We start from the raw sequence: 26287 nt of genomic DNA, 5'->3' as shown, positions 1-26287 counted from the left end.
TAGAAAAAAAGAGTGCTAAGTTGTGTCTGACTCTTGCGATCCCATGAACTGTAGCCTACCAGGCTCCTCTGTCAATGGGATCCTCCAGGCAAGAACACTGGAGTGGGTTGCCATTTCCTTACTGTGACCAAAGCAATAAAGAGATAGAGATTACAAAAATTAGAAACTTTGTGAAAAGAAATTCCCTTTGATGAATTTGCTGTATGACTCAGGGAACTGAAACTGGGGCTCAGTAACAACTAGAGGGGTGGGATGGGGAGGGAGGTAGGAGGGAGGTTCAAGTGGGAGGGGACATAGGTAAACCTACGGCTGATTCATGTGGGTGTTTGGTAGAAATTAACACAATACTGTAAAGCAGTTATCCTTCAATTAAAAATTAAAAAAAAAAAAAAAAGAAATTCCCTTTGATGCTCACATGGAAAGGTTAGGTGGAAGAAGTGACGGATTCCCTAGAAGAGGCTAGGAAGACGGCATTTCTAAACCACTCACAGATGTCAGTGACTGCTTGCTGTCTCCTAAAATCACACACTTTCAAAATGGTAGAACCAATGCTGTGAGCCCAGCTGAGTGACTGGGAGTGACTTACTTAATTTCTCTGGGCTTTGGTTTTCTAATCTGCAAAATGGAAGTCATAATGATAATGATACCAACTTCTCAGGGCCCTTGTGAGAACTGAATGGATTGATATTTGCAAAGAAATTAGAAGAGTGTTTGTTAAATAAATCCAGAATACCAGCTTCTAACCTGTATAGCACAAATTCTGAGAATCAAGGTGGATCTCAGGCCTACCAGTATAGATTTAGATTTTTAACTCTCTTTCTGTAAGGACCAGCTGCTGCTTCATAAAACGACAGCCTGCCTCTCCATGGCTAGATGCAGAGGAAGTCTCCACTTGGGGATCTGGCTACTGTTTTATTAAGGAAGCTGCTGGGGTTCCTTCATGTGGGAACAGCAGTAGAAATGGGGAAATCTCCGGGGGAATGCAGGAGACGTGGATTCAATCCCTGGGTCAGGAAGATCCCCTGGAGAAGGAAATGGCAACCCGTTCCTGTATTCTTGCCTGGAAAATCCCATGAACAGAGGAGCCTGGTGGGCCTTGCAAAGAGTCATACACAACTGAGCACACACTCAGTGTGTGCTGAGGGAAAAGTCACTTCTAAGGTCAAGAGCTGGCATGAGGTAGTCCACCCCCTGCCCCCACGTGGAATTCTCCTCCTTTGCAAGACTTTGACTTTAGGGTGCATTCTTTATACTCTTCACTCAATAAGTCTCTTACCTCCATTCTATGGGGTCAACTAGGCTTTGATTTCCCCTGAAAGAAATAAACCTCTTGAGGTTCCTCTCTGGGGCCAGGATATACCACTGTTCTGCAGGTCCTGGGGCCAGGGGGTGCTGCCATGAGGTGGCGGGTATGGCAGGAACCTGGGGAGGGGGATGGGAGGGTGTGTCTCATGGATGTACGGGGCACAGGGCGGCGCTTACTTGCAGTCGTGTTTCTCAATTTCGAAGTGAGGGTTGAAGTTGAGGACAATCTTCTGGTTGGGTTCGGGGGCGTAAACAATCCACTCGCAGTTCTGGTGGGATGGATAATCCTGGGGGTAACCTGGGGAGGTGATGTAGCCAGCATCTTTGGAATTCAAGCGACCTCCACAGGGTTGGTCTGGAAGAGAAGGCAGACAAGAACTTCAAATATGTTACAGTCTGTTTTTTTCCTCTCCTTGTTTCTCTTCTCTACCAGTGGCTGATTAACACTGTTTTACAGACCTTTTATGGCAGTCCAAAAGACTAACCTACTTACTCATTCAGTGGAAGAGATTATTTCAGCTCATTCTCCCCCCAACTCACCCAGCCACACACACATACAACACACACACTCTCTCCAAAATGAAAATATTCCAGAAGTCATAAATATTTCCAATTACATGGGCTGATATTAAAAAAAAAACAAAAACAAAAACTGTAAACTTAACATGACTCCCTTCCTGTTCCTGTCTCTCCTACTTGGCTCATCTTCTTCTCCTTCAAACCTTGCATCTCTATCTTTATCTCATAAATCCTTTATGTTATTTGATGGTGTCTCCTAGCCCAGCCCAGCCCAGCCCAGCCCAGAAGCCAGAAGTAAAGACTCCGGGAACCGACAATAGTGGTTTTGTGGTGCCGACCCACAAGTGAGCCTGGTAACAATTACTTGTGATACAGAGGAAGCATCTTCAGTTTTGGGCCAGAATAGGCCCTGGAGGGTGATTTCAGCACTTTTTTTTTTAAAGAAAGAAAAAGCAAAACCCCCAAACACTTAATTCCACATGCACCACAAATTTGATTTATTATTTCATTACACACTGAGTGGAAAAATCTGCATTAGGGAATCCACTGGCTCTGATCTCAGAGTTTTGACAAAGGTGCTTTGTGCTGAGTGGACGCCTGTGTTTTCTCTGAGTTTTCTATCCACTGTCCTTCCTGCCTGGTCACCACCAGCAGAGTGTGCTGCTGCTTTGTCCAGGGGTGACCAGCCATTGGAGAGGCAGCTGCAGGGGAGTAACTGCCAACCCCCACCTGCCAGCATGCCCGGCTGGAGGTAAACAGCTTTGTGGGGGCCAGGAGGGAAGCAGGCAATCTTCAAAGGCAGGAAAGGTGGGTGGTGACATTTGATGCATCTTATATTTGGGAGTGAAGTTCTGTCATCCCCAGGAGGGGTTCTTGGGAAATGAGAAAGGGGGGGTGCTTAATCCCACAGTAGAACAGAAGACTGGAAGGCACAAGAGACCTAGAAATATTCAGAAGCCTCTCGGAGACCTTCCTAAGATGTGTGCCTCTCTTAGCATCAATCACGATTTAATATCGCCATCTGCATGGAGCAGCACGGGTCCGTCAATTATGCATTCTGGCTCAGCAGCTACCCGACAGGATGGGGGCTTTCTCCTGTGTTCCCTCTTTGACAAAAGGGTCATGCATTTTTTAACTCTACAGGTGCACTCTCCTCTTCCCCGTGTCGGTTGGTATTACTGTCTTCCAGACCTCTGCTTTAGATTACCAGCCTGACAGGCTTTAAATGCATAAAAGATGGGCATGCTGCATAATGGTGGTTGGGACACACAAATCCACGCAAGTAGCCTTTTAGGCATCGTGCCTCAAGCTCAAACTGTGCCGCAGTCGAGCTGCCCAGAATCTAATGGATTCAGGTTCCATTTCCTACTGGGTGGAAAACAAAAGCATGCCATTTCCTCTGGTTAGCAGAGACCACATCATCCTCTAACTAATGACCCCTCGCCCTCCCCAGGCTAGGAGGACAATGGGCCCAGCCTTCCCGCCCAGATGGAGATGAGGCCAGTGGCGGAGCTGGGTGCCACTCGTCCCCCCTGCAGCAATCCTGCAGGCTTTCCACGGGTCTACACCACTCAGCCATGCTGGGCACCCAGCGTCTTCCAACAAGGTCCAACTGTGGCCCATTGGGCTTTGCTCACTTGTGGGAAATAGGGCTGAGAGTGGCCCTCTGAGGAAGTGGAGCTGTCCGGATTTAGATCACCAGCTGCCTGGACTAAATTGGCAGAAGAAATTTTCTACTGGGTGCAGCTCCCCTGCCAGCTGTTGTGCTGAAACTACAGCCCTGCTCCTGGCTCACCCCAAACCACACCTTTTAATGCAGAACTCATCACAGGGCATCTGAGCTGAGCTCCTGTTTGGTCATCCAAACTCCCTCCCTCCTTTCAGCATCCCTTCCCTGTTCCCCTCCCATTACTCCTGAAAGAGGAATTTTTCTTCCTCAACTCCCTGCCTCCCAAGTTTAAGCTTTTAGTACTAAGACAAGGCACACATAATCAGCAATAAAGACAGGAAACTTCTTCATAAGAAGGTTTTGTTTCTCACCCACATCAGGAGTAATCATTTCCCACTTAAAAAAAAAAATTAAGCTACATATATCTCATAGAGGACAGTCTACATTTTCTGCTGTTAAAACTCACTTAATCCGAGGAAATAGGAGTAACTCATTTCTTTTCTCCTGTTCTTTCTTTATCTGAAGAAAAACCAAGGCACTTATTAAAATATTTAAGAACTCATTAAAACATCTGCTTTGCTTGCATGGAGTTAACCTTTTCAATATCCAAACATTTATAAACTCACATTCTTGTTTGGATGGCACGCACACTCAGAAACACACACACACACACACAGATATTGAACACACATCCGGGACACATAATTATTAGAAATTCACACTTCAGTCCTATACACACATTCACACCCTCTCATAAAATATCACACATCATTTGCACAGCCATATATCCACCAAGATAAATACTAGAATCTCCATCTCTATTTTTCTTGGAGAGATCTGAATTCTTGAAATCTATCATCAGTAAAAACTGTAAAGAAAACACACTTAATCCTTCTCCACCTCCTCTTGATAACTGATCTTTCATTTCCAGGTTTGGGGACCCTTCTGAAATACTGAAATACCCTTCTGTATTTCAGAAGGGTCTGTCTGAAATACAAACATGCCTCCAAGAGAAAGAGCATGTACTTTCTTCTGAAGAGCTGCACCACCCAGGGCTCAGGAGGTCTGTGTCACGTGCCAAAAGGAACAGCATAAATGTTCTCTATGTGTTTCAGAGGAGTCCAGCCCAGCCAAGAGGGAGTTGAACTCAAGGGCAAATGCCTTTAGGCCAATCTCCACATATAGAGGCGAGGTTGACCCCATTGAATTTTAGCTACTGAGCCTGTCTGGCAAGTTGACAAGTGACTTCTTTCTGTATTTGGTGAATACCTTACACCTGGGGCAAATTCATGCCCAAAGAGAAGCAGGCGAACCCAAGCCTGGACAGTTCAGAGCAGGTTTTCTCCTACATCTGAGAGGGAAGTCTAAGGGATGGGCCAGGTCAGGTCAGATAAAGACCTCAGAGGTCTTTGGACCATGGATGAAAGGATTCAAGTGATACCTCTAAACTTGATTAAAATCAAGGGACTGCTAAGTTCTAAAGTCACAAAGGTCTGATTTACCCCCATAATGAATACTTAGGTGTTTTAATTTGACATATAAAAGGTCAGATTATTTCTGACCTTTGTATCTTTCTGTTTTTTTGTTTTGTTTTGTTTTGCTCATGTGCTTTTGTTTGAGGCTTGCCAGGTGGCACTAGTGGTAAAAACCCACCTGTCAATGCAGGAGACATAAGAGATGAGGGGTTCGATCCCTGGGTTGGGAAGATCCCCTGGAGGAGAGCATGGCAACCCACTCCAGTATTCTTATCAGGAGAATTCCATAGACAGAGGCTCCTGGCAGGCTCCTCCAGTCCACAGGGTCGCAAAGAGTCAGACATGACTGAAGAGACTTGTTTGCTGGTGAGCTAAGTACCATCTGATGCTGCCTAGGGGTACCTGTTCCTGGATCAGGTAAAGGGACTCTGGACCCATCCACTTACAATTCTAAGGCACTCTGGCAGTTTCAGAAGGAACTCACCCTCCTATAGGACCCAATTTAAGACAAAGCACTGGTTCCTTGGTAATACAATTTTTAGGAAGTATTTATTAAAAAGGAGGAGCAGATCTTTTAAAAAAATCTGGTCTGCCTCCTAAGGAAATTCAGCTGGAGTTGTTTTTAAAGGAACACTGTATGGCCAGAACTTGAAAATAATCGGATTACGGTGGTTTACTTCACGATGGCCAGGTGATACCAGCTACAAACCTCCGGCTGTTCTGCACAATCAGATCACTCGGTGTAACTGAACTGAAGGTAAAAGTCCTTATCAAAAACGGGGAACTTAGGCTGGCTGGATATGGGACTGGAGCATCAGGTTGTTGTCAAAGGTGGGCCTGGGGTAAGGGGACCAGCCTACCAGGAGGGGGCGGGGCTGACGTTAGCCAAAGAGGGAGTGCAAGCGCCTTGATTCTTAACTCCCGGTGACCTTCCTGTGAATCAGTTTCCTAAACCGTAATTCTGCAAGTGGCCGGAATTAAGTGTGTCATTTTCAAAGTCCTTTTTGGAAGTGTTTGTTTTTCCCTTGATCAAAACTGGACCCAGAACTCCAAAGTGCAAAGCCACTAAAAGTGAAGCTCTTCGTGGGTGTGGGCACAGAGGGTAACAGAATCAGTGCGGTATGCTGCCTTGAAGCCCCTCCCTGCCTTTCTGATGGAGCTTCTCTATAAGGACTTTAGGGCTTCCTGGAACTGGGTTTGAAACCCATTAGATCTCAGTTCCCTTGTTACTTTCAAATGCCACAGAAAAGAGAACAAGTACAAGGATTAGAAGACACTACATATATACCTGAGGGCACTTGATGGAGGAAAACAGTCTCATTTCATCCCCAAATAATACATTCATAGCACAGTCTCATCCTATGACCATAGCATTGTTTTTATTTATTAGTAGGAAAGAAAAGAAGAAGCCCTTTCTATGACTTCAAAAGAGAGAAGGCCGTCACTTTGTTAACTAGTCAGGAGCCTTGTATGCAAGTGTGATCTCGCCACTGGAAAGCTGTGTGATCTTGGGTAGTTAGTAAACCACTCTGAGCCTTAATTTTCCCATCTATAATGAGGGGAGTTATGCTACAGGTCAGTTCCAGTTCTAAATTTCATAGCCTGTAAAACTATGGAAGGGGAAAATCCTATAACCCGTAGATGAACCTCTAATTAAAAAGATTCTCTACCCTCCTAGACAACTAGGTATTTATGCAAGGTGTTGATTTTATTTCATCTGCTTGGTAAGCCTGAAACAAAACTCTAGGATTCTTCAGTGAATGCATCTGTCTTGCATTATGGAGAGTTTAAATGTCTCTTTCAATCACATTAGCTCTACTGACGTGAGCTTCTTTTCTTAACTGAGTCTGTGGCTGTATATTTATAAATATAAGGCATACACAGTTCTGTGTGTGAGCTTCTCAACAAAGACTCATGAAAAGAAAACAGAGGAGGAGTTTTTTCCAATCTCTCACACAGATCTTCTAAGTCCTGTGCTCAGGGTTTGAACCAAATTTTGCTCACTAACCTTGAATAAGCTTCTTTTAAAGTGATCTCTGTGGGCTGAGGCTGGATTTTGTTTTATTCAAAGCAACTTCAGCCTGCCACAAGACAGTCTCATAAAAATCTGTATCTTGGCTTAAGCTGGGAAGAAATGAGCCAATCCATCAGCCCAGGAATGCGGCTGTTTGACCACTTCCTAAGGCAACTGGGAAGGGATGCAATCTATTCAATTTATGGGTCTGGGTGGCAGTGAGTGATCCACTCCTGAAGGCACAGCAAATGAAAATTCCTGTGAACTTTTGCAATGAGAAAGTTCAAAATCTGAATAAAAGAACTGTCTGGGAGGGCAGGAAGGAGGGAACGGGAGAGAGGGAAAGGAAGGCAGCACTTGAGCATGGAAAAAGGAGTGAGGAATGAGGCAAACTTCCTCTTCTAAAACACCTCTGATGAATTCACCAAGGACAGAACTGGAAATTGGTCTGGAAACAGGGCCTTTGGAACGTCTCTCCTCAATCTGGATGCTAAAAATGAACCTTCATTTAATCGTTAAAATGTAAGTTTGATGCGATTACCTCCCCTGACCTCGAATCATGCCACCTGTGGTAACCTTGTTATTTGTCATCTTATATCATAAACAAATGCAATTCCAATAGGACAGCCAATATAATATCATTAGTTGATATTTATGTCCACTCTTTCCCAGCCCTCATTGCAAATGCAATTTTGATGCCATTGATGAGAGATCTGGGATTACAATTCCTGACCATTTCAACAGACATTTGGGGGAGGAAATAGAAGAAGAATAATTTTAGGGTCTCTCCAAAAGGTAATATAATTGTTTTCATTTATTTTGATTAACAGAAGTCTTCTGTTGAAACATTCATGGCTCCCCATTGGTTAGTAAATGAAATCCAAACCCCTTGGCCTAGCAATTTGGACCTTGTATTTGGCCCAAGCTATTATTTCCAAACTTATTTGCAACTATTTGCTTCCACACTGTCTAAATGGCCATTTCTGAGTGTTCCCCAAACACTCAGTGTTCCCCAGTGTTTCTTCTCTGCTCCCTTTTGACCTTCCCCTGCTATGCCTTTCCCAGCTCTAAACCCATCTAAACTATCAATACAGGCTCACATGCCACCTCCACCCTCCCTGATCTCCCAGGAGTAACCTCTTCCAACTTCTGAGGCTGAAGCTCTTTAGCATCTTCTAAAGTGTGAAAGAACCTTATCCATGCTGCTGGACCACCTGCTCATCTTTGGCAAACCTTACGGCATCAAACCCAGAGTCTTTGCCAAAGATCACACTCAATGAGGCTTGATGAATTAATGAGTTAATAATTGACTAGGTAACATCAGGTGGTTCAGTGGTAAAGAATCCACTTGCCAATGCAGGAGATGTGGGTTCAGTCCCTGGGTCAGGAAGATTCCTTGGAGGAGAAAACTCAATCCAGCATTCTTGCCTAGAAAATCCCATGGACAGAGGAGTCTGACCGGCTACAGTCCATGGGGTCGCAGAGTCAGACACAACTGAGCACCCATGCACACTGACTCAGCAGGGTAATACCCAAAGTATCAGTAGGTATCACAAATTCTAAGAAAGCCTTATCACAAAGTATTCTGCGTGTCCAGCCTCCACCCTTCCTTCCCAACTCAGAGCTGCTATTAAATGCAAATATTTTTTATTGGTGAACCAGGAGTTTAGAGGACTTGTCTGGGATAATAATACCTAGTCATAGATCAAGGTAGAGCTAGTGTGAACTCATAGGACACAGTAACCTCAGATAATGATGACGAAGTTTAAAGGACATTACACTTTAAATCTAATAATGGTAAAATTAATTTTATCTGAGGGCTTTCTTACCCCCTCTTTCCATCCCCCCATCCTCCCAAGGGCAAGTTCTAGATATTTATTTTCAGTAGCACCAAGAAGCTTCAAAGTCCTACTTTATCCCTAAACTCTTGCTGGGTTTCCGTTCACTCCTTTCTACCCATCCTCCCCCATCAGTTCTCTTCCCCTGGCCCCCAATATGCCTTTTAGGCACATCTGTTTTATTTTTCCCCTTTATCAAAATAAATTATTTTTGCTGCTTGGTCCAGTCATTTGCAATTCCCTTTATCTTCTTCACTGAAAGACTGGCCAGAACCCAGATCCCTGGCTATCACAGGATCTTGAGAGGCGGTGAACAGGGTTTCACTGGCTGTGTCCATTAGACTGGCCAGCAGCCCCATCCAAGGCATGCTTTCTTTTTGTTATTCCCAGCCCCCTCCCTTTTTTTTTTTTTTTTTTTTCCTGGATTAGATCATGACTCTTTTATGAAGACCCAGAGGGAAATGGGATTATTAAGAGTCTTGCTGGGTAGAAGCTATTTTGTCTTTACGATGACTTTTTTTGAGTTCAGCTGCTGAGGGGCCTTACTGCCAGAGTAGAAGTTATTACACATTTGGGGAGCCCCTTCCATGCTGCGGTTCCTGCTGAGCACACTTTCAGGGATGAAGGATGGAAGAGGAGGAAAGGGAAAGGAGAGAGATGTAAAAAATCAGTAGAGGGGAGAACTCTGAAAGTGGAAAACCAAGGCGAAAAAAAAAGTGTAAAGAACTGATGTAAATCTAAGATGAGAATCCAGCAGAGAACATGCACCTCTGAAGAACAGGGTGCCGAGAGATTAATCTGATGCTTATAAAACCAGACAAAGGTCTAGTGGGGTAAGAGCTGGGAATGAGTAATCATTTACTGATTTTTTTTAAAAAAGAACAAACTCATAAAAGTAACATAAACTTACCTCAAGGGTGTTAGTGTGCTTTCTATCTTTCTACGATCACTAGATACTATTAACCCCATTGAAGCTGTTTTGAAGATTAAATGACTTCCGAACAGGCGGCTTAATATGTACTCAACAGTACTCTATGTAATCTGAAATAGCCCAACACCCTAGAAATCAGTCAGCTATTAGGATCAAACACACTTACAGATAGAGACACTGAGGCAGAGAGAAATTAGGGATTCAGGATCACTGAGCCATCAGGTGACTGACAGGAGGTCTGGCTCTAATGCTTCAGAAGCTAGGAAGTCCAACGAAGGTCTCCCTGAACCTCTCAGTGACAAACTTATTCAATAGCATTTAGAGACAGACAAATGTTTTGCCTGTTTGAAAACTCCTTTTTCTCTCCCAGTGCCAGGAATCTGTGTGTGAACAATGAGAGATGTGTTTGAGGCTGGGGTGTGAGTGGGCTGGAGGCACTTAACACCTTCTTCACTCCCAACACACAGGCACTCTGTTCCTTGTCATCCTGGCCCTCTTTCCTGCTTCCTGGAAACCAGGGTGTGTGTTTGGGGGGAGGGTGTGGCGGGGGTGTGAGTAGATCACTCAAGTCTGAAAGTATGTGTCACAATATCAGAGGGTTTTTTTTTTTCCTAGCAGTTTCCATTTCTCTCCTGTCTCCTCAACCCTAGTCTTCTCCATCCTAAATGCCACGGTTGTTATTGTTCTACTGGAGAGGAGCAGCATTTTCAGAGATGGGGGATTTATTTTTATAGCACAGCTGGTCTGCCAAAGGTCACATAATTTGGCAATGTTCCCAGTGGTTAAAAATTAATTTCTCCTTATTAATACAACCAAGGTCCCATAGGATCGGAGCTCAGCCTTATCTAAACTTGACAGCTTCCTAAACCTTTAGAAGATGCTTTCTCCTGGAGGGCCAGCCACACTACAAGGCCACTGTCCTGGAATCCAACTCTACTGATTCCTATTAGGTAGTGAGCCCATTAAGCCCTTCAGCCATTTCTCATAGAGGCAGCTAAAGCTTTGGAAAAGGCTGTAGGTTCTCCAGGACAAACGTTCTCAATATCTTCCAGGAATGAGTTAATTAAAAAAAAAAAAAAGTTAATGCCTTACTTGGAAGGAATCATACAAAAACTTTTAGGGATCAAACACAAGTATGACACACAAGGAGCGTGTCTCAAAGATTATCCAGTGGCAAGTGATGGTCAGATGATAAAATACCTCAAATATGTTAATAATACTACAAACTACTGCCCAGACGTCACTTTTCAAGTATTTTCTCGTCAGTGCAAGACATTAAAAAGGTATTATACTTCTGCTCCATTTTTGACAAAAAGAAAGTCTTGTCCCTACTTTCCTAAAGTCTCTCCCAACAGGACTTTTGGGGAATATATTCTGAAAACTCTTTACCAGTGAACCTGCCTCTGACTTCTGTCAGCTCAGAAGAGTGTCTCACACTTGGGTCACCCAAAGACAGCTCATTCTCTTGACTGCTTTAATAAGCATCGAGGGAAATGACAAACACCACACAGGATCCTCAGAACCATGCAGCCCCTAGTGTCTCTCCCAACTGACCCCCCATGGGCCTCTCCCCAGCTGTTATTCGCTTTCATGCCTCATTGCTTATGAATTGGCATTTGAACTCCTAGTCTCCTCTGCACTGTGAAGGCAGGAACTGGCCTTTCAGGTGCAGAACGTGATCTATCCAGTAGGAGATGCAAGCCATTTGGTAGACAGCAGGAGTCCTGTCTTGATAGCCCAGGGTTCTAGTCACTGCAGCCTTCCAACATTTCATTTTGCCAATTGGGTGCTCTGTGGCTTAATCTGAGGTCTCCTCAGCGTGATATAGGAGTCCAGACCTGTGGGGCTGCCTGGGCAGTCACAAGTAATTGTACCGGGCACAACCTGGACAAGAAGGGGCATGCCTTGGAACCCTCGTGGGGAGCGTTTTCTTTCCAATGTTTTGCACTGTGTGCTCTGCTGGCAACTAGCACTAACTTCACTACCTCCAGTGGCTGTTTATCGGGTAAAGTGGATTTGGTACTCACTGAAAGCCAGCAAGAGACCAGTCCCTAAAAGTCTAGAGCAGGCCGTCTGTGCCAAATCCAGTTTATAGTTCTACTTGCAAATGTTTATGCCTACCCGCAGCCATCGGGCAATGTAGGGAGACAGAAGAAAACAAAAACGAAAACCCTCTTCAAACTCCTCTCCTCCAGAGCCTAGACTGTGCGTGGTTGCCTCTTTCAGGATTTGTCTGAACCCAGACCTGTCTCCCACAGTCAATTTACACCTCTTATCTGATCATCCTGTCCAGACAGAAGGCTGAATTGACCGCTTCTGCCAGGGACCATGGCAATGGTGTTAAAACTCGACCACAGATCAAAGCTCTCCAGGCAAGGGGCTGGTAGGGGTAGGAGGCGGGGGTGGGGGTGGGGCTTGGCGGGGTTGATGGTTACAGGGTCCGGGTTCTTTTGGCCCCAAGAGGTGAGACCCGAAGGCTGGGAAACATCAGGGCTGGGAGTTACCATCATCTGAAGGAACCCATTGTTAGGGCCTGATGATTTCCTGAGCAAAACCCAGTTCCCCGCAGACCACGAGATTAAGTCTAGCGAAGGGGAGTTTAGTGGCCAAGCGCTGACCATGAATGGTCAGCGCCAGGGGGCTCTCCTCGCTGTCTGAAACAGAAAGGAGGGGAGATGGTGGGAGGGAGGCGAGCGGTGAGCACCGGCCAATCAACCCGAGCGCCGATCTCCTTCCCCTTCCAGAGAAATTCAGCCGGAGCCGCAGAAGCGGTGACAAGGTGGAGCTGGATCCCTTAAGCTTGGCTGGGAAAGCTGATCACCATCCCCATAACCCCATGGTTCCCGGAGGGGCGCACGGTTCCTTCCACCAGCCCCGACCCCGGCAGCCCTGAACCTCAGCTCGACAGATGCCCCCCACCCAGCCGCCGGGACCTTAGCTCCGCGGATGCCCCCCACCCCCGCTGGGCGCCCAGGCGGGACCCGGTGGGAAAAACGGCTGTGCGCTAGCCCCAGGTGAAGGGCGGCGGCAGCCGGTTAATCACAGCTCGCCTCGCCTCCATTAACTTCTGTTGATATTAAAAAGAAATCAATCAGTGAAAATGGAGTCTTGGCCGTGACTATTTCTTTTTCTCCAGTGGAAAAGCAAAGAGCGAGGCGGCGGCGGAGGGGAGGCGGAACTCGCCGGCGACTGCAGAGGATTCTCCCAGGCCGAAGACCGCAGCGGAGACTTAACTTTCTGGCAATGGGCAGTGCTGAGGAAATGCCGCAGGCTTCTCCCTGGGGGTGTCCTTAGTGTGGAGGAGGAGGGGACAAAGCTAGAGGAGTTGGAGGCGGCCCACTTAACCGGGCTGGAGCTTCGGTTTTGCTTTCTCTGGGAATATTTTTGCCTAATAGAATGTTTATGGATCGCTCGGCTCTGTTTCTCTTGCGTAGCCCAAACAAATCGATGCGGCGTTAGAGACAGCGCGGGGTGGGGGTGGGGAGGGCCGGCTGGGGGGCCACCACGTCCCCACCACGTGGAATGCCCACACGCCGCGTGCTCTTCACCTGTTCGCGCGCACTGGCGGGCTCCCGGCGCGCAGCGCTACTGAAGTTGCGCGCATTCCCGCGGCTCAAGCTGCCTCCCTTCTGCCTCCAACCTCAGGTCCGAATCCCACCCCGGCTTTCCTCCACCAGCTCGGCCAGCGCTCCGGCTCCCAACCCCTCTGAGCCGGCTCTCTTGGGGCGGCGCGGGAACTGCAGCGCAGAGTGGAGTGCAGGAGGGGGCGCTCCCCGCAGGGCCTTCGGAGCGTCCCCTAAATCCCCGAGCGTGGGTAGGAGGGCGGCGGCGCTGTGATCCGGCAAGGCGGCCGGCGTGGCAAGTACTGGGGCAGCCTAGTGTGCGACGCCCACTCAGCTCCCAGCCGCCAACCGCTGCAAGAGGCCACGCGCCGTGGCCACGAGGTTATTTGCTCAATTGCTCCCTCGCTTGCTCCTTCTGCCCTCCCCCCAACCCCACCCCAACTCGTCGGAGTGGGTTTCAACCGTCGCTGCAGGCTGCGCCCGGCCCCCTCTCGGCCGGCGCGCACCGGGTGAGTCAGAGGTCTAGCTCGGCCTCGCCCTTTGCTACTCGCTGCCAGCTCCCCAAGTGCCAGTCGTCTATTCCGACCAAAAGCCCTAGCAGCCCGCGGTTCGCGATCGCCTTTTCCAGGGACTGGAGAATATCCACCCCGGGCGGGTCCCAGCTCCGCGTCCCATAGGGACGTCCCACCCTGGGTCCGAGGCTGCCTGAGGCCTCAGAGAGGGTGACCAGCCCGCGCTCCCGCCTCTGGGCTTCTCTAGAAGTGACGCAGCGCGGCCCGGGGCTGGGGTGGGAGGGGGCTCTGCGGAGAGCGCGGGAGGCAGGTGGCAGAGCCGGAGTGGGTTTGAGCGGGTGTCGCGCACACACGTACACACTCCGCGCAGCGCTCGGGGACAGATGTGAGAACATCTGGGGTACGAGATGGCCCCTGAGTCTTTACCACCCCTCCCACTCCGCACAGCACACAGAACCTGAAGTTGTGTGTGTGTGTGTGTGTGTGTGTGCCGATGTGTACGCCAGTGTGCGCGCACTCGCGCACCCGGGCCTACCGGAGTCCGTGCCTGAATACATAATGTACCGTGGGCATCCTCGCCGCGCGCGCACGCGGACACACACACACACACACACACACACACAGCGAATCACACAAACATCCATAATTTATGCCGCTTTCAGGTCTGTGGGAGGTAATTTAATTTCGCCTCAAGCTGGGAACTTAGAATTAAGAGAACAGGGAACTGGAAGCCACAGGAAATTTCCCCAAGTGGGACCTGCACCCATCTCTTTGATACGATTTGCAGCTGCTCTGAAGACCATTTATGGCAGAGAAAAAAGCAGCAAACGTGTGCGTCTGGAGAGTAAGGGCGTTCACGTATCTTTCTTTCCCTCAAATAAACACCCAAGCTTCGAGTGGGGCGCGTGCCTGTGTTGGACAGTGAGAATCAGAATCCCCGGCTCCCGCAGGATCCGCTAACCCGCTGTGATGGGGAGGACCCGGGAGGCTGCCAGGGGTTCGTGCTACCGCTGCGGTGGCAGCCTTAGACGTGCCTCCGGGTAAGGGCACTCCAGGAAGCGTTTTTCTCCTCTCTATTTTCTCCATTTCCTCCAGGGATGCTTTCCCCACTCTCAGTCACCTGTAGCAGCTTTTAAGAGTTTTGTCAGATTCCAGAGACTCTTGTCAGAGGGGATAGAGGCTCAGCCCTGAGAGAGTGGTGTGGGGAAGCAAGAACGTGCCCCACTAGATTTTCTGGAACCAGAGAGCCCTTCTCAGAAAGAGCAGTGCCCCTGGCCAGCCTCCACTCTCCCCACCCCCCAAATGCTTGCTCCAGACCATTCTGGGCCTTGCAGTGCTTATCTCTGCAGTCTGTCCACACACCCTTTTTGGCAGTGGTTGAGAACAAATTCTACCCAAAAGTTTCTAACCACTTCACAAGAGTGAGAGACCTTTGAGGGCCACGCAGTTTGTTCTATCTAATACTAGTTTTAAAAAGAACATATGATTTACTTCCCCCAGAAAATATACGGAGGCAGGAAAGAGAACTGGATGACCAACCGCCTCTGTTGGCAGCAGCGCCCAGCCCGGAACCGAGCCACGAGACAACTTGCTCCATCAGCCTGAGCCCAATGATTCGGAGGCTCATCCACACATTCTGCAAAGAAGCCACAGCATTGGAAAACCCAAACTAGATTCTTGTATTTCCCAAGCCCTTCAGTTAACATTGCTCAATGTAGCTAAGTGGAGGGAATGCAAATGATTTATATTTCGCTGGCTAGGTTGAAGAAACTCATGGGAGATGTGTTCTGCTTCAAGACAGGGGGAAAAAATTCCCCAAAACTGTAATGCAAAGGCTTTGTAGTATTTTTAAACCTTTGATTCAGTCCATATGTGACATCTGAACACCGCCAAATTCTGTCTATGTTTCAAAACACACACACAGTCACATACTCCTAGCAGGAAAGAAAAGTTGGGTTTTAGCAGCGGTGGTGGTATAGGGAGGGCCGACTGGGATCTCTCTCTAAATTATTCAGTATTGAGTGATCCTCCTTCTCTTGCCATTGCGTGTGGCCCCCTGCGTTAGCAGTTGTTTTTAAAGGTAAAGGCATGCTGAAATGAAAAAAAAAAAAACAAAAAAACTTTCGGGGGCTTACCTGCTTGGCCTCTCACTTCATGTCCTGAAAAGTAGAGAGCTAGGAAAATCCAGGTGAGAGGAAACATATCCATTTTGGAGAAGGTTTTCTCCAGAGCTGTTTTTATAGATTTCTTGTTTAATGGTAAGTCTTTGTGTTTTTCGCTCCCTTGTGATCTTCCTTAGTGTCCTCTGCAAAGGTTCCTACCGGTCAGTGTTTCCCTTCTGAGTCCTGGCGGCCTGTCGTCACCTTTCTTCTTGCTGGGTCCCCACCTCACCAGGAGGAGGGTAGCTCTTGAAATCAGCAAAGAGGGAGCAAGCCGGGAAGAGAGGATGGATTTCCTCTCTTAAAAACAAAACGCATCTATGTCCTCTCCAGTTCCTCAAAGTATCATTTCCTTTATCCTACAACATCCCGAGTATTTCCCGTTAGCCAAGCGTAAAAAAAAAATAATAATAATAAAAGAATAAAAATACAAGCCAAGACTTGCCTTGGGCATCACACGGCCCCCAGACCGCTGTGTGATCTCAGAGGCGTACACTGACATACATCCCTCGGCACTGGGGACCCGCACGCGGGCGGAGGCACAGACCGCCGGACGGCCCGAGCGCGAGGCGGACGCCCAAGCTCTTGCCCTCGCCGGGTTCCCCTAGCGGGAGCCTCCCCTAACGGCTACACCCGCTTGGCCAGCCTCGCGAGGGGAGTCTGAGGAAGGAAGCTGCTGCTGCTGCGGCTGCGGCTGCTGTGGCTGCTGGTGGTGCGGCGGCGGCGGCTGGGATCGCTTGGGAGTGAGCGAGCCCCTCTCCGAGTTCGCCCGCGCCCGCCCTCACCTCCACCTCACCCAGCGCCCGGCAGAGTGTCTGCGCGTCTGAGGATGTGCTGGGGGCGGGCTGCGGGCTGGTGCCTAGCTCGCGTTCTCTGCTTCCCCTCCGGCTCCCCCCGCTGCCTTTTCAGGCCGAGCAGCATGTGGATGTCAGAGCCGCGGCAGAGCTATCCGATTACGCGCCGGCTCAGGGCCCGCCCCTTCTGTGTTCCTGATTAAAGAGGCAGCCGCGGAGACGCGCGGCGCAGAGGCGAGTGCCGCGGCACCCAGCTCGGGAGGGGCGGCGGCGGTTTTCCCCCGGCAGCGGCCGGATCAAAGTTAAGGCAGCTCCCCCCTCAAGCCACCCATCTCCCACCCAGCACCTCCCGCCCACCCTGGCACCTCAGGGGCCGGGTTTCGCCAGGCCGCCCGTGCGTAATGCCCTGCAGAAGGAGCGCCCCTGGGCACCTCCCGGGCGCGCTGCCCTTGGCCGCTTGACCCCCGTCCGAGGGAGACTCCGCGGGAAACGGAGGAAATTCTTGTCCCCCCTCCCCCGATTCCCCGACTCCGGTGCCACACACACAGAGCCCAGCACAATGCCACGCGCAATGGCGTTACAAGAGGAGTTGGGTGGCGTTCGGTGTTTGGAGCAGGGAACCCGGCAGCAGCTCAGCCATGCGTTCGCACCGGCAGCAGTGCGTGGCGGCGACACACACGCTCAGCCCTGGCTGAATAAAACCCCAAACACTCCTTGCGTTTACTACTCAGATCCTTTGTTTTGTCCCAAACATACTCCTCTCCTCTCTGCGTGAGGATTTAGTTTTTCCTGCGTCCCTAACTTGTAACTATCAGAAGAGGAAAGACGTTCTTCAAAACAATTTTTCAGGTAAATTAAATTGGATTCCGCCAACCCTCCAAAAATGTCCAGGTAGGAAGACTTCTCAAAATACCACAGAAACTACTTCTCTTCACATTTCCCCGTGGTAATGTGGTCACACCGCCGAGAGAAAGAAAACAGCATTATGCCAACTATTTTTTAAATGGAGGCGTGAAAACTGTTTAGAGGGAGCCTCGAGCTAGCAGTTGGGAAAACACTTGTATTTTTGTTTCGAAGGATGTCTTTGTGGGTCCCAAACTGTCTTGCTTCACTAGGCACCTATTACTACAGTATCATAAAGACTCTAACAGAAACAGTCTAAACACTCTGCGTATACCTTTTCTGCCACTCTGCAGATTAAGAAAAATAAAGTTTTGGTGACAAGAAACACACACACATCTGACTATTCCATTTATTTCTTTGCCTGTGCTGGTGGATTCTTCTGGGTGGTTTTCCTCCTTATCTGGACTTGCCATTAGCTTTGTTTATCACTTTTAGTGTCTGAAAAATCTGTAACTCCCACTTAACTGTTATTTACACTGAGATAACCAAAACAAAATTGAATCAGAAGTCATTTGCAAATAGTTGCGCCAAGCCGTGCAAGGACTTTACCGTGCTGTGTAAATCCACAGGCTGCATATCACACTGTTAATCTTAGACGCCTGGCTTGAAAGGGCATTTAACTGAGGCCTGGTGAGTTCTTCCAAAGTGTATATCCCCAGACTGGCCCAAAGACTACCTCTCATTCCTTTCATTTTTTTTTTTTTCTTTCTCTCCCCTTCCTTCTTTCCCACCTTTCTTCCTGGCCTTGAGAGCACATCCATATTATTGAAAACTCCAAATTACTATTTTTTCCTGTTTAAATGTCAATTGTAAAGAAAGACCACTGCTCCCCGAGTGTTTAATGGAGTAAAGAGGCAGTCTGGAGTTTGAACCTCAATTTGAGATCTCAGCTTCTGTCATTGCCAAGTTACTAACTTAGGGACATTATCTACAGTGACAGAGGCCCAATAAAGAGAGTCATTTAGAATCATGTCCCCCTACCAACCAACCTAGCAAGAGCTCAACAGGGAAGAATTCTGTTTCTGAGAACATTATAGCCAGAGTTCAGGTGAAGGGGAGACAGAAAGTAAAAGTAAACTGAAGCCCATTGGGAAACTGTAAGAATGAAATTCTGGACTTCTGCTCTTAGAGTCTCAGGGCTGAAGGTCCCCATGAGGCTGCTTTGAGGGTCTGGTATGGCAGGGAGAAGGGTCAGTTTCAGTGTTCTGTTCCTGGACTTGATTTCCAGTCATGGATTTTAATTTTACAGAGGTATCATTAAGAAGGAGCTAACTCACTTTCTGGGAGTCCTCAGAAAGAGTGTCCCAAGACTTCTATTATCAGTCCACTTGCGTCAAGTCTTGACTTCCTTCAGCTGGGTAGAGGGTGAGTCTTGGGTTCAGAGCCCTGGGGACTCCCAGCGCAGCCAGGCCATTTTTAATCCTCTAGGGGGCAGCACTCAATAAATAATTGTAACAGTACCTGCAGGAGCTCTTTTGGTGGAGCTTTTATGCGACTTCCAGGAGCCCACAGCCCTTTATCAGACCAGGGGAGATTCAGAATGAGACCGGATCTCACCAGTCCACTGTGAACAAGAGCCCATGGACTCAGGGAGGACTCAGAATTGCTTTGATTCAGGACTTCCTAGGACTCTTGGGAACAAAAAAACAAATCTTACCAGTGCCCTCTGAAATGCAATCTTTTAGGGAAATTCTCCAGACCAGGACTGGCTCAGACCTGCCAGCCCCAGATTTTGTCTGGACTGGAATCTCAGGGGTTTGGCTGCAGTTGGTTGGGTTTCAACCAGAAGTGCAGGGGTGAGCCAGGCACCATACTTTTCATTATTTTGTGAGTCCACATCTTTCACTCTTGTGAGTCCCATAGAGCATCAGTCTCCAACTTTTTTGGCCCCAGGGACTGGTTTCATGGAAGACAGTTTTTCCATGGACTGAGAGGGGTTGGTTCCAGGATAATTCAAGTGCATTACCTTTATTGTACACTGTTGCTATTATTATGACATCAGCTCCACCTCAGATCATCAGGCATTAGATCCCTGAGGTTGGGGACCCCTGTCATAGAGAAACTTGCCTATTAAAGACTAGTGGCATTTACAGAAACAATGCACTAGTTAACAGAAACAGTAAACTGACTAGAAAACAGCTAACTAGTGAAGTCGAGATTCTTGGTAGAATGACTGACTCACCTAGGACCTTTTACATCATTATCCTTAATTGTGGAATAATAATAGATAATCCCATCCCACATTCCATTCCTTTGACAGGAAGGGATGTGGGGAACAAAAAACAGGTTTGTAAAAGGTTGGAAGAGAAAGCTGTAGCAGCCACACCCCTAAGGAGAGATGGGTGTTTCCTGTTCGATAGTCCCAACCCAAGGTTACATCCGAATCACCTAGGGCTAAAAATTTAGCCCTGTGTTAAAAAATTCAGATCCTTGGGCACCATCTTCCTGCAGATCAGATTCCTTGCATCTGGGAATCTGCTTTTTTAACCCACATTTTAGGTGATTCTACGTAAATGTTCATCAGACCAGAATTGAGGAGCCCTGTTCTGAGACACTGTGTTTGCACATATCTTAGTTATATGCACTTCCATCGAAGGACCTGGGCAGGTATTTATTTCTTCACATTTCCTCTCCAGGCAGTTTTCAGATAGGAAGCAGGTGATTCAAGTTTCTGGGGAAAGTCCCCAAGAACATATTCCTTAAAAATGCCAGAGTGGTGGTATTTCCAGCTTTGCCTTATGACATTTATTTAGTAGCAGTAGCAAAGAGCCTTTTGAAAACACCAAACCTCATCTCATGGGTGCAAGGGATTTGCAAAAACATGTTTAAAGTGCCAGCTGGTGGGGTTTATGGAGCTGGATCCAGCCCTTTCACCACCCACCCACTGAACCATTGGTTGTCACTAGAGGTTTGTTTCAGGTATAGTTTTCCATCTGTGTTCATTGTATTGTGCTTATTAAATGCTCGTGGAAGCATGACTTTGCAGGAGGTGTGCAAGCAAGTAAGACATTGGGGTCCTGTCTCCTGGGAACACAGGATCTAAGAGTTCCAGAAGTTTCAAGCTTCCACAGTAGATGCCACCTGTCACACGGTGCTTCCCCTTATCTGAGCCCTGACATCGACAAGCTCTCACCCCAGAAGGCGGAGATGGGAGACATAATTGAGTCTTAATCTGTAATTCACCACACTGCCCTAGTTAATGTTTAGCTGCATCTGTCTCAGAGGCAAAGCTTCAGTTAAAATGTAATAGGTCTTCATTTTTTATTCTCTCTTTTGTTTGAAGCTGAAGTCTGGGTTTCTGGTCAATAAGTTTTTGTTTTTGTTTTTGTTTTTTTTTTTACTATTCACTCTTTAAGCAATCAACATTCTTCTTTATTCAATACATTTAAACACTACCGTGGAGTTACTATTTGATATTATTTTGGTGCGTTTCCAGAATCCTCACAGATTTCCATAAAGCATTGAGATCTCCTTTACTTTACTGTATGTGTCTCTCATCTCTTTCTCAGGCGCAGACAGTAGATCAGGTAGAAAGGAGACTTATGAATGAAAAAAAGAAGAAAAAAAAAACCAAGTGAAATGTGCAAAATTCATCCAAACATCTCCAGAATCTTTGGCAAAGAAAACTAAAGAAGTCATATTGCTTTCGCTGCTCTTTGTGGTTTAAGCATGGGTCTACTCTCCCTCTGATACACTCCTTTTTATACATTTGAGGCATCACTCTCGAAAAGGACTCCATCGATCCTTCACTTTAAAGCAGCATTCTCCAGGCACTTCCTTGGCGGTCCAGTAACTAAGACGCTGCGCTCCCAGTGCAGGGGGCATGGGTTCAGTCCCTGGTCTGGGAACTAGATTCCACATGCCTCAACTAAAGGTCCCACATGCCTCAACTAAAGGTCCCACATGCCTCAACTAAAGGTCCCACACGCCACAGTGAAGATCCAGGATCCAGCATGCTGCAACTAAGACCTGACACAGCCAAATATTTTTATAAAAGCCATGTTCTCCAATACAACCTTCTGCAATGAAAGAGGTAACAATGTTACCTAACACGTAGCTGTTAGGCACTTCATGGCATAGATGGGGAAACAATACAAACAGTGACAGACTTTATTTTCTTGGGCTCCAAAATCACTGCAGATGGTGACTGCACCCTTGAAATGAAAAGATGCTTGCTCCTTGGAAGAAAAGCTATGACCAACCCAGACAGCTTATTAAAATGCAGAGATATTGCTGACAAAGGTCCGTCTAGTCAAAGCTATGTTTTTTTCCATAGTCATGTATGGATGTGAGAACTGGACCATAAAGAAGTCTGAGCATCAAGAATTGATGCTTTTGAACTGTGGTGTTGGAGAAGACTCTTGAGAGTCCCTTGCCTGCAAGGAGATCAAAACAGTTAATCCTAAGGAAAATCAGTCCTGACTATTCATTGGAAGGACTGATGCTGAAGCTGAAGCTCCAATACTTTGGCCACCTGATGTGAAAAACTGACTCATTGTAAAAGACCCTGATGCTGGGAAAGTTTGAAGGCAGGAGGAGAAGGGGATGACAGAGGATGAAATGGTTGGATGGCATTACCTACTCAACAGACGTGTTTGAGCAAGCTACATGAGATGGTGAAGGACAGGGAAGCCTGGCATGCTGCAGTTCACAGGGTCATAAAGAGTCAGACATGACTGAATGACTGAACAACCACATTAGGCATTTAAAATATGCCTAGTGTGACTGATAATAGAATTTTAAGTTGTATTTAATTTTATTAAAAAATTCTAATTTCCTAGTCCCTCAAAAAAAAAAAAAAAAAAAGAGAGATTCCGCATAATGTTAAGACTATTAAACAAATGCAACCACTCAGGTTTAGATAATCAAAAGACCAGAGCTGAACATTTCCCATAGAAGCCCTAGAAATTCACCGCCAAGGCTCCCTTGATTTGTTCATCCAAAAGGGAATCCCAGTATCAGCAGAGGAAGCATTTGAAAATGTTTGGTTTCTACCTGTTGAGGAAGAAAAGGGCTGGCTTATATTACTGTCTATCATCCTGTGCCCCTTCTCTGCTCTCTTGGACAGTTTTTCCACAGCAGTGACCAGGAACCAGGCCTGGGCTGGTCCCAGTGCTCTGGGCTCTTGGCCTCAACTCAAGCCCTCAGTGGAAAGAAGCAGGTTAGGGCAGCAGAAACCTGAGGTTAGGGCAGATGGACTTTCGTTCTCCACTGCCCTTTGGTGTCCTTGAAAAGTCTGATAACCAATTTGGAACCAATTTCCTCACATGTAGGAGGAAAAGTCATTCAAATCATTCTTCCATGACATCCACCCTTTTTCAGTTTTTTTAATTTGGCTTGGGATCTTCCGGGACTCCATCCACATTTGTGAATTTAAAGCTGGTTTTAGTCTTAATTTCATAGCCATGATCAGTTATTAAAATTGATAATCCTCTATCCCCCAAGAAAATATAAATGCATGGATGAGGCTTAACTGGTTATTCCATTTTCATAGTATTGAGTTGGGCCAAAAAGTTCGTTTGGGTTTTCCTACCAGATGTTATATAAAATATGTACCCAACATTTCATTGGGTGTGCGCATGCTAAGTTGCTTCAGTTGTATCCGGCTCTTTGCAACTCTATGGACCATAGCCCGCCAGGCTCCTCTGTCCACAGGATTCTCCAGGCCAGAATACTGAAGTGGGTTGCCATGCCCTTCTCCAGGGGATCTTCCCGACCAACCCAGGAATTGAACGGTGTCTCTTATGTCTCCTGTGCTGGCGGGGAGTTCTTTCCCACTAAGCCACCTGGGAAGCCCATTTCATTTGGTACCTTTTCCCAAGGCGTAAGTAATAGTAAGTATGTTAGGTATCTTGGTAGGGCTTTCAGAAGAGATATTTTTGGACAAAGACCTTTCCTAGTTCCTAAAAAAAAAAAATCAGATTCCACTTGACGATTAGGCCAAGAACTTATTTGTAACTTCATGGCATTTATAGGTGATGTGATGTGAAATTTGGGGATTATGATATGAAATTTCTACCATTCAGGAAAATCTTATTTTAAGCTGAAGATTCCCATTCTCTCGCTAAACTCATAGACTAAAATTCCTAGAAATGTGTATCTTTCATCCATGAGATGTATTTCTTTTCCTTCCTTCACATGCATATATATATCCTCTCAAACCCCCACTGATTTTTAAGGGGTCTTGTTGTTGTTATTTATTGCTGTTTTCAGATTTGTAACCTGTAACTTTGTTGTTGTTGTCTTGCTAAGTCGTGTCCAGCTCTTTTAGTGACTGCCAGGCTCCTCTGTCCATGGAATTTTCCAGGCAAAAATACTGGAGTGGGTAGCCATTTCCTTCTCCTTCGGATCTTCCTGACACAGGGATCGAACCCAAAGCTCCTGCACTGGCGGGTGGATTCTTTATTGCTGAGTCACCCGGGAAGCCCAGCCTGTGACTTACAGTGCTTTAATTAGACATCTACACTGTCAAGTGATTGTTACATTATGATGGCAATATTTGCTAATTTGACCGTGAAAGCCCTGATGGAAAGGCAAGAGTCAGGGAGCTGACCTTTGGCTATTGAGGATACTCTGGAGTGGGTTAATTCACACCCACCAGAGTAATTTGTTCCCACTCTCTTCCTTCATATTTACTCTTACGCAGTTTACTGAGCTGCCAATCAACTGAGTTTCTGGATGGGGAGGACCTTGGATTGATGCTTGCTTTCTGCAGGCACCAAGATAAATTATAAAGGCTGTTTCCTTTTCCATCTCCAGACTTGAATTCTATTTATTTTCTAAATTTAAAAAAGAGAGTAAGTAATAATTGGACATCATTTTAAAAATTCCAAGCAAAAGTATTCAATGAAAACTTGTTTCATTGAATGTCTCCCAGTTTTGCAGTTCACCTTTCCAATTCATCTCCCCATTGATACAGGTTTTGGGTATCCTTCCAGAGATACTGAGACTATGTTCCAAGTTTAAAGCAAAAACATATTTTTTATTTTTCTTCAGCTTCCTTTTTCCAGCCCTTTTCCCTTCCCTGTCTCTCTCTCCTAGCCTAAGCAGTAATGATCTTGAAAACCATTAGGGGGCAGCTGTGACCAGAAAAGGAAACAATAGGAGAAAATGCAGAGCTAAAATCCAGGAGGAAGATATGTGAAGGAAAGGAATTTAGGAGAGAGATCAGCAGAAGAGAAAAATGACAAAGAAAGCTGAAATTAACAAATTCAAAACATCACAAAATAAAAGGAAGTTGTAATGTTAAAAAGCTAAAGGGAGTTTATGTGTTGAGAGAAGGGAAATTTATAAAGGCTAGGGATTATTTGAAAAAAAAAAAGTTCTTTTAAGCCAACCTGTAGAACCTGATTAGCTCAACTTGAGCAGAAAGTGGAAGATTATCTTTATCTGAACTGGAAGGCATTTTTCATGTGGGACTTTCCATTCTTAGGACCTGTTCCAAACTTTAGGGTACAGAGCTCCATCCCTTGTCAATTTGGACTTATGATGTGGGGGATGGGGGTGGGAGGGCCATCCCGCATCCATTCCATCCTCAGCATGCTTTCAGCTCTCAGCGAGGCAGTGAAATTAGCCTGAATATAAAGGTGCCATTCTGTTTCTCAATGCAGCAGAGCTCAGAAATGAGGGAGCACGTTTCTTTTGAAGCCAATGCCATAATCAAAGTGCTTTCAGGTGTAGTTAAGGCAAACCTCCCCTGGTTTCAGCAGGTTAACTTCATTAAAGCTCCTAGTTACTGCTTTAATGTTTTCTAGGCTCTTCCCTCTGGGTACATTAGGCAGAAACCAGCCCTCTTGGGAGTTCTGTACCCTGATGTTTTTTATTGTGACTGGAATGCAGGGGCAATGTTTATGCTAGGATAATATGAAATGGAAAGTTGATTCTAGAGTACAATAAATTTGATCACTTCTCATTTAATCTCCAAACTTCCCCTCCTCAACATTAAGATAGGCAATAAAAACTTGTCAAAACCCTGGTCTAGGGTCACTGGATAAAGCACGGAGCGCCTGGCATCCTGTATTTATTATTTGCTGAGTCTGATTCAGAAGACAAAGTATTCCCAGGCTGTCCCAAACTCTACACCCAATGTCACTCATTAAAATCCAGCGGAAACTTTCCTTTTAGGATGAAAGGCACTTGTTCTCAATCACTCACCTCTGATGTTAGACTCTTGGATTTACTTAAGACCCAGCATGGACAGGAGACACTTGGGGATTGCTGGGGTAATTCTGAGAAAGCCTGGCATGCACTTGCCATGGGGAGCTTCTTAACCCTGTGCCAGATGAAGCTGGGCTTTGTCAAGTGGGCAATGGAGTTTGATGTGTTGGAGTGAGTTGCAAAATAATTATTTCAAAAGTGGTTGTTTTGCAGCGGTTGTTGGGCTTTCATCTGTAGCCTAAAGTCAGAAGCTCTCTTCAACCCTCTCTCTTTCTCTCTCTCTCATTCTGCTTTTCTTTGACATGGAGTCCTGGAGTTCAGTTTCTAACAAGTTTGAAAAGTCATACTGGAAACTTTGCCAAATAAAAACCTCTCTGACCAGAAGCAATTTGCTTCCCTTTACACAAGCACCCCCCAAAGTTAAATGACAAAGCAAGTTTGTCTCTTT

General features: G+C 46.6%; 1 protein-coding gene and 1 long non-coding RNA gene across 5 annotated transcripts in view; one reads left to right on the top strand and one right to left on the bottom strand.

Annotated features, from left to right (window-relative positions):
- NRP2 (neuropilin 2) overlaps window positions 1–16908 on the bottom strand; it is a 120532-nt gene extending 103624 nt beyond the window's left edge. For 2 of the 4 annotated variants that reach the window (XM_025278061.3, XM_025278063.3), the window contains exons 1-2: window positions 15962–16908; window positions 1483–1660 (exon numbers count right to left, since the gene is read on the bottom strand). In XM_025278061.3, coding sequence (XP_025133846.2) covers window positions 1483–1660; window positions 15962–16034 — 251 coding nt within the window. In that variant the 5' untranslated portion in view covers window positions 16035–16908. The remainder of the gene's footprint in view (window positions 1–1482; window positions 1661–15961) is intronic. The other 2 variants (XM_025278062.3, XM_025278064.3) reach the window with 1 other exon arrangement.
- Window positions 13685–15560, top strand: LOC123332033. The gene is made up of 2 exons (XR_006548874.1): window positions 13685–13823; window positions 15327–15560. It is a non-coding gene; the product is annotated as an uncharacterized LOC123332033 (long non-coding RNA).
- Window positions 16909–26287: the final 9379 nt, after the last annotated feature.

This window comes from Bubalus bubalis, chromosome 2, assembly GCF_019923935.1.
Source record: "Bubalus bubalis isolate 160015118507 breed Murrah chromosome 2, NDDB_SH_1, whole genome shotgun sequence".
In the NCBI taxonomy this organism is placed as follows: Eukaryota; Metazoa; Chordata; class Mammalia; order Artiodactyla; family Bovidae; genus Bubalus; species Bubalus bubalis.
The sequence above is the reverse complement of the archived record's forward strand: the minus strand, read 5'-3'. Positions and strand labels throughout refer to the sequence as shown.